This window comes from Cryptotermes secundus, unplaced genomic scaffold, assembly GCF_002891405.2.
Source record: "Cryptotermes secundus unplaced genomic scaffold, Csec_1.0 scaffold1216, whole genome shotgun sequence".
NCBI lineage: Eukaryota > Metazoa > Arthropoda > Insecta > Blattodea > Kalotermitidae > Cryptotermes > Cryptotermes secundus.
Window position 1 is genome coordinate 86,301 of NW_019726245.1, and position 9,196 is coordinate 95,496.

Here is a 9,196-nt window from a genome sequence, read left to right on the forward strand (position 1 = left end):
TTATCTTCCTACTTTAACATTAAACATAACAACATCTTAAATTTAATATTGTAAAAAATCATCATACCAAAAGGTAGATGATAACATATTTATGCCAAAATAAAGCACGTATGATACATAAAACCTTAAAAATTCACATTAAAATTAGTAATTACTATTAAAAAAACTTGAATAAAAAGAATTCAATAGAAGGTAAGGTAGTTTTTTAGAGTATTTTTAAATTGATTCTTATTATCAGACAATTTTTTTATGCACGGAGGTAAGTGATTAAATGCCTTTATACCTATATAATAAACACCATTTTTATAGATAGACAACCTTGGTTGTGAAGGGTAAAAATTATTTTTACCTCTGGTGTTGATATCATATATAACTCTGAATTTGTTTTAAATAAGGAGATATTATCAATTACAAAAATTTGTAATGAAAATATATACTGAGAAGAAAACGGAAATATATCTAGTTTCTTAAATGACTCCCTACAGGAATCCCTGTTTCTGGAATTTGTAATAATTCTTATGGCTTTTTTTTTTTTAGTTTAAATATATTGATATTGTAAGGGGAATTTCCCCACAAGATTATACCATATGACATAACTGCATGAAAATAAGAATAGTAAATCATCCTTAGTGATTCATGGGACACAAAGGGTTTTAAAGATCTAATAGCATAACATGCTTTGCTTAATTAACCATAAGTCCATCAATGTGATGTTTCCAAGAAAAGGAGCTATCAACAGTAATACCCAAAAACCTTTTTTAAATAATGGCTTAACCACAGAATATTTTAATCATGTAGGGAATGAACTAGATAAAATTGACCTATTACAAATATAATTCAAAAGAGCGATGATAAATGGAGAACTTATTTTAAGGATTTTTACTGAAATTTCATCAAATTCCAAGTGAATTTTTGGATTCAAGGGATTTAATCATTTTTTTAATTTCCCCAGTCGTTGTATTATCTAATGTTGTATTTGGAAAGGGGTTACTGGAAACTCTATATAGATAATCAATACAATTATTATCTTCTAATTCCTCATTGTTATTGATATTGGAAATTATTTTGTCTGCTGTTAATAGAAAGTAGTTTTGAAAGGAATCAGCTATAAGCTGTTGATTATCAGTTAAAGTACCATTTATATAAACTGACTCAAATGATTTATTCCCTGACCTTTTACCTGTTACAGATTTAACAATATTCCAAGTAGTTCTCATTTTATTCTCTGAATTAACAAGTAATCTATCATAATGAAGTCTTTTAGCCGCATTAATAACACTAGATAAAGTTCTGCAGTATAATTTATAATAATTTTAAAAATTTGCATCATTATTATCCCTATACAACAAGTAGAGTTCCCGCTTACGTCGACAAGAAACTTTTTACCTGGTGTTACCCAATTATTGACTTTTGCCTTAGAACTAGTTATTATTTTTTAATGGAAAACTAGAATGAAAGATTCTCAAATATGTATTTAAAAAGGAGTTGAAGATGGTATCAACATCAGCACCACTAAATACATCATCCCACATTTCATAGCTTAATTGCATTTTAAAATTAAGCAAAGACTGATCATCAAAATCTCTTATAGTTGAAATGGTAGAATTTTTATGTTTAAGAATTTGCAATTAGATATTTATAATAATAAGGAGTTGTGCATCATGATCAGATAGACCAGTATTAATAGGAAAGACCAAATACTTTCTGAATTGAGAATAGTCAATAAATATATTATCAATTAATGAAACAGAATATTCTGACTTCTAGTTGGGAAATCAATTATGGGAAAAAGATTAAAAGACATTAACAATGAATTAAGCTGTTTTTTCATAGGGCTATCCTGTAGGTAGTTTATATTTATGTCACCGCATACAATGAATTCAACACCAGGGCTATCAATAGTATTTAAAACTCTATCTAGACTATTTAAAAATTGTAAAAAATTCCCAGATGGCGCTCTGTAGACAGCTACTATACAAATATTTTGCCCGGCTGATTGGAGTTTAACAGCACATATTTCAATAATTGGATCTATACAAAATCTGTCCAAATTAATATTTGAATAATTAATAGAGTTATGTACAAAAATACATACACCACCTTTGCTTAGAATTTTCCTACAGTACACGGCACCCATGTAATGATCAATATTAATATTGTTCCTTTCTGAAGAATTCATATGGTGTTCTGTTAAACATGAGACATGTAATCTTATTTTCCTAATAGTAATATAATGTCGGGGTGTGGAATATTTAAAAGGTATCTAGTTCATTACTATAATTAAGACTGTGTACTGTTTTCAGAATTTTGACAACAGCCAGCCAGAATGGGGTACATACTTCTGTATGAAGTAGTCATACTTCTGGCATCAGCACTTCTAGTGAGCAGTGGTGACTGTCCAACATACTGCACATGTGATGCATCTGGAACATCAGGAATCCTAGCAAAATGCAGTGCCTTTGATAATACACAACACTTTGGCTTGGAAGTTGCTTATCTGGATCTGTCCAACATCCCCAAGTCCTCAGGACTAAAACTTACAAATCGGATCTTTTTCAATGCTGGTCTCAAGCGCGTTTCATCAATTACAATACTGAACAGCACTTTGGAGCAGATAGATGTAAATGCATTTCATGGCCTCTACAACCTAAATCAATTGAATCTTGGTGGAAATCATCTTGCTCTTCTTGAGCCTGACATGTTTGCAAACAATAGACATCTAGAGAGACTTTCTTTGAGTCGGAATCCACTTAAGTACATGCAAGTTCAACCTTCCCCATATAATGGATACTTTCTTAATATTCCTTCACTTCAAGAATTGGACTTGTCTGAATGCAATTTGTCTCACCTACTTCCTACAATGTTTAACAAACTAACAACATTAACATACATCAATCTGGCGTCAAATAATATTTCTTATATAGGAAAAGAAACATTTGCTCCATTAGTGGATTTGCTTGATCTGGATCTTTCAGATAACAAGCTGAGTCAGTTGAGTTCCGATATGTTTGCAAATAACTTGGAATTGAGCTCTTTGAACATGCAAAATAATCGTCTGACATCACTGAGAGGTGTTAGGATAAAAAGTCTTCAGAAGCTGGATCTTAGTCTGTGTAAGTTCAGTACTGTTGATGCAGACACCTTCTTTGGATTCCCAGACATAAGAGATTTAAATCTGAGTGGTAATGCTATAACTGCAATTAATTCAAATGCTTTTCAACATATGACAAAACTCCAAAACTTGGATCTATCAAACAATAAATTAACTGGACCACTTCCTAATGATATTTTCATTAATAATATCCAGTTAGAGACCCTGAAACTTGCAAATAATCCAGAAATGAATAAGTTTCCAGAAAAAGGTTTCCAAGGAGAGTTCAGTGAAATGTACATATTGGATGCAACAAATTGTGGACTGACACATTTAGAGGAACATGATTTAAAGAAGATGAACCGTATTGAACGGCTGTACCTTCGTGGAAATGAAATTCAGTACATCAAACCTGGTGTTCTAAGTCCTAAAGTAGTATTTCTAGATTTGTCAGATAACAAAATTGCTCATCTTGATAAAGTTAGTTTTCCTTTTGGCTCATCACTGAAGCAACTTCACCTTTCTGGAAATCCGCTAAAGACGATATCACCAGCTGACTTTATTAATACCACTAGACTGACAAGGCTCAACTTGAAATCATGTGATCTCCAACAACTATGGGACTCATATGACTCAGGACTTCAGCCACTGAAAGTTCTTAGTTACTTAAACCTTGCTAATAATAAAATAAAAAATCTAACTGTGAAAGATTACAAATATGTGGAATATGTGCAGACTCTTGTACTGAGTGGCAATCCCCTGATGTGCAGTGATGATCTGAAGAAACTCATAAAGTTGCTGACCGAGAATGGGGTGGCATCATCAGATACCACTGAAAAGAAAAAGTTTGAACAACTGAAGAGTAAAGGTTCTGTGGAAAGAGTACAAGTGAAATATGAGTTGGGTTGGAAAATATTCATGAACCACATCTGTGAGGAAAATCAGAATTTAATTGATTTTATACCTAAATCAAATGAATCCAGTATGAAAGTCACAAATCCAGAACCCATTTCGTATGACTCGAGTAAGACTGTCACTAAATCTGAATTACCATTAGATGATATTGAAATGGTGACTGATGAAGAAATAATATTTAGCATTACACCAGATTTAGAGCATACATTGAATTATTATCCAGAGGACATTCATAAACATCCAGTTACAGACACAGAAGCAAGCTACATGTGGCCTATTTTCATAGTGACACTGTCAGCCATTTCGATCATTTTGGCATTTGTCATGTTGGCAGCACTACTTCTTCGGTGGACTAGGCAGAAAAACAGTTACAGAAATAAGTTTGCGAGACGTCATAGCATCTGTCGTACTCCGAGGTACAAGCATGGTTCAACACTGTATCAGCAGCTGTATGAGGATCCTCATTCCCCCACAACGCCAGTGATGATGTCAAAGGTTCAAGAACATTCCAGCGAGCAGCAAACATACACTTTCCCTGACAAGGATACTAATGAACCTTCTGCCACTCCTGCACAACCAATTAACAAGATTTCATACCTCAGCAGTCCCTTTCATCACACCAGTATTGTTCCTGAATGTATATGAAAAAAGTTGTGGCACTGAAAGCAGCAGCAAGCATCAGTATTTTGTCATATATGCACAGAACTGACTGAAAGACTGGATTTTTATAGTCATGTGGGTAAGATGTTGGAATTTGGAGGATGAGGGGCCTTGGGTACTGTCACTCTGAATATTTTGCCCTTATAAATGATTAGTGTTGTACTCTGGAGTTTATCTCCTTCCAATATAGAATATTTCCTAACCTCCCTGCAGTAGGAATCCATGTATCACTTCACTAATAAGTATCAGTCAGCAATTTAAAATTGTTTAGAGGGGCTTACTGCATGATTGGTCAAATTAAAAACTTATTTTAGGAACCAGCCAAAATTTAGAGGTCAGCCATAAAATGTATGTAGCATGTTGCAAGCAAATACATCATGTCTCGATGTAAATTTGTGATGACTGAATAGATTTAATGCTTTGAGGAAGTACTGACACGTACACCTGTACTGAATTATATATTACTTTTCTGCTACCAGGACATTATTCCATGTCTGCTAAAAATTAAATTTGGAAAATTATTTTAGAAAATAGTGTTGTCAAACTTTACGAAGTTCAATTAATATTTTAGGAACCAGCACGAAATTCTTACTCACCTGGATGAGTGGATCCCTGGTAATTTTCCAGTCTTTGCAGTGTAGTAAATGTTATTAAATAAAAACTGATTTCCAGTCATTTACGTATATATGTAAATAATAACAAAGGTAAATGTATAGTACATGTATGTATGCATTTATTATGATGAATAGTAATTAATTTGAAAAGGAAAGTACTTTTGAAACAAATATGCAGCATAAAGACAGGGACACAAAATAAAAAGTAAAAACAAAACAAAAAACAACACACTGGCAGTGTTTACACAGGAGTAAAAGCTGAGGGATGAGATTTTAAGCTTGGTTTAATGTTTTCATTGGGCAGACATTCATTACAAGTAGGGTTACTAAGGAATGACTATTAATTTGTCAAATGTGTAAATGTGACAGTTCACTGAGAATGACTTTAAAATGATACAGCAAATTTAACACATATATACTTGATGAAGAACCCACATACTTTTCTACTAGGTTGGAACTATATGACAATATGGATAATACTGTGATATTTGCATATATAACATGGTGGAATCCACCACAAGACAAGAGATATTTGTGCAGTTATTTGTTACGATTTTTTCATATCAGGCACTGATAAAAAAGATTAAATAGCGGTATATATTATTCTTATTTCAAATGTAGCCAGTTTTATAGCTTGATATGCAACATTCACTGATACGTTTCATTATTAAAATTATATTTTAAAATGTAGATTTTAGAATATTAAAAACTGTGTTTTACTATTCTGTGGGATGTATTAAATATTGGTTAGAAATGGCTGTCAATTATTTATAATTTTAAATGATATATTTACAATAGAGTTACCAGATACCCTCGTTTCCTTCCATACAAGATGTTTTTACAATATTCATTGCAACTGCAGTAGTACTAAAAAAAAAAGTTAAAACATTTTGTTTTGTATGAATATACATATATTTTTATACATCCAGTAAATCCAAATTCATTGTCAGGTTGAATTCCATTTAATTTAATTTAAATTGTGTTACATGTTTGTTGAGTCTAAGAAATATAAATACATTTTGACTTTTGTGAAAATATTAGCTGTATGTACATGCTGCAGGGGCCCAAATTGTAAAGCTGTTCCATTTAAATATTTTTCTATTGAAGTTATGTACCATAGTGAACAGTATTAAAAATGCAGTGTACTTTTATGTATATGAAAGAATACTTTTATGAATGTTGTCTTATCAAGAGGGCCAGTTTTGTTTGTAGAGGTTTATTGATTAGTTAGTTAGGGATAGTCATCACAGAAATACATCAATCCAGGCATTAATTGCATGAATCTTCAGTTTACTCATTGTAGTTGTTATAGAACATAATGCAATTTGTGCATTAAAAGTAATACAGGAGGATCTTACATAGCTTATCTGTTTAAGATTGGTGGGAAATGGCTTGATTAAATGGAAACAATATGCATAAGAAGTCTGTTGGGCCTAGAATGAAATTCAAATTTTATTAATTATGTATATTTATGAATCTTTACTTTCACATACATATTATACAGAGAATAGTGAAATACTTAAAAATTGGTAGGAGAAAGTCAAGTGGAGATCATTCCAAGCTTTCCATTTCCCTTGAAGTCATATTTAGGCTGTTCTAGATTCCTTAACAGATCATAGCAAACTTTTCAGAGATGGTCAAAATTAGATGTCAGCGCTTACTATTACAGTGATTTTCTTATTTCTGTACTTTAAACACAGAAATAATTATCATTTAACAATGTTATTTACTTGTCCTTTGGTGTGACTGTAAAGTGTTTACATTAAGCAGAAATAATTTATAGCTCATATTTACCACTTTTTGAACTACAGCATTCTTCTGATGTTCTTCAGTCTGTAGTCATTCTGAAGTATATCTCCAGTTCCCAAGAAAAAATAATTAACCACTCTGTGTTTAAGCTTAATATCTTGTAGGTCTTAAATGAGTAATAGATGTAAATGTACAGAAAACAAGAAGGTGAGCAGATATTTTAAAGCGAACTTTTCTTTCTTTCACAGTCAAATAATTATAACAAAAAACAAAATTGTCTGCATAGTAATGACCTTATTTTACTGTCTGCTTCTGTCTGTTATAGTTAGGGTAATGAAATTTTAGGAGATTTGATAGGGACAGGTTACACTTTTGGCAATCAGTGCATATAGAATTTTGGTGTCAAAACATCTTTGAGATTGGGAGATGGGAAGACTGAGGTGATGGGAGGATAACATTAAGGTGGATCTGAAGGAAATATGTTGCGAGTGAACAAAACTGGCTCAGGAGCAAGTCAATAATATGTTTCAGTATTACCTTTGTGTTTTACTCCATCAGAGTTTGTTGGATAAGTATTCAGTTTATGAAGAGTCCAGTTTTATTGTTCATTCTGCAGCCACCTGCTCACACTGGTTCCTTGCTCGCGGATTTTTCTACCCTGAAGATGGAGGCGATACGTTCCTCCGAAACGTCAGTTCACACAAGAACTACACGCCGCCACATCCCAGTGGACGGCATTGTTCATAGTCACCGCTGTAAATACGTCAAATCTTACAAGAATAGTCATATTCACCTAAAGATTGAGGAGGAAAGCTAAATTGACATTTTTGCTGAGTAATTGAACTTCCCGCGCCATCACGACACCGACATCTTTGTTGCTCTCAAAAACAGTTTGCAATCGACTTCCAGAACGGAGCTTAGAATTCGTAGTTTCCATTCTTGCCGCATGATTGCGCGGCATGGCACGTATTCATAAGCTACTGCCCTACCCTATAAAATGAATTCAGAAGAGCGGCTTGCACAGCCGAATAAGGGAAATAATGAGGAACTAAGATTCTACATTCTTAACTACACTTCGTGTCTTTCAATGAGGTTTTAGTCTCGAGTGTTCAGGTTTTACTCCACAGATGGCGCTACAGTTATTATATAATATTTTCTTGTTAACTCGAGTTTAAATGCCCGTTCCTGTTAGGGCGCGTAAACAATTTTTTAAGCATGTTTAAAAATGCTGTATCTAACTCAATTTTTATGATAAATGGATGGAATTAACTTTGTTTATATCAGTAAAGAACATAGTGTCGCATATTATAACGGAAGATTTGAAAATTGTTATACAAAGAGTTATACTCTTTCCATTTTTTCATTTAATTTTGAAGCGTAAAGTAAAAATGGTTTCCCAGTTCTTCACAGAGATGTTCTGCATTATAAATTCATTTCTGTTTTTAACACTTGAGAAATTTTAGCAGTTCCTGTGTCATGAAGCAGATGGAAGCAATAACATCATTTGGCCTTCTGCTAGGACTGCTTACACTCTTCGGTTTTTCGAATATTTTGACTAAAGGACAGAAGAATGAAAGATTGGCTATTCAAGAGAAAGCTAGAGGGGTCCCTCCTTCAGTGCTAAGATCTTCCGTTATAGCTGCAAGAGATTATTGCCCTCTCTAGGGTCGTGAACAGACAGTTGCATCGTGGCTGAACTACAGAGTGCGATATGTTTTCTGTGCGTTCATAGTGAAATCGAATACTGTAGTTTCATTTCAGCCTATATACGTGTATACATCAAGCAGATGACAACAATAAAAGTATGAACATCGAATTTTACTATATATTTTTAACACACTAATGCAGAACATGCAATAAAATTATTGGCTCGTGGATGAGTTTGGGCATAACTCATACGTATACTCCTTTTTGCTGTTGTTCACTTAGGTATTTTAAATCCTCTATTATGGTTTTACTAAAGTCTGTCTGGTAATTACTACATATAAAAATAAATATTTAGGACTCTGCATGCGCTTCTACTAGCGGCGTGTGCGCGCGCTTCCACTAGCGGGGTTTAAATACCCGACTGGCCAAAACGGGCTATTTTGAACACAACGACCATACTCATTACTGGCATGATCGGGGCACTTCGGACGTTAAAGGTTAAGAGAAAGTGACTGGCCAA

The 9,196-nt window shown here is 33.3% G+C and overlaps 1 protein-coding gene across 5 annotated transcripts in view; it reads left to right on the forward strand.

The window, feature by feature from the left end:
• LOC111864131 (insulin-like growth factor-binding protein complex acid labile subunit) overlaps nucleotides 1-5,492 on the forward strand; it is a 75,289-nt gene extending 69,797 nt beyond the window's left edge. For all 5 annotated transcript variants that reach the window (XM_023851166.2, XM_023851163.2, XM_023851164.2 and 2 more), the window contains one exon: nucleotides 2,304-5,492. In XM_023851166.2, coding sequence (XP_023706934.1) covers nucleotides 2,327-4,651 — 2,325 coding nt within the window. In that variant the 5' untranslated portion in view covers nucleotides 2,304-2,326 and the 3' untranslated portion in view covers nucleotides 4,652-5,492. The remainder of the gene's footprint in view (nucleotides 1-2,303) is intronic.
• Nucleotides 5,493-9,196: the final 3,704 nt, after the last annotated feature.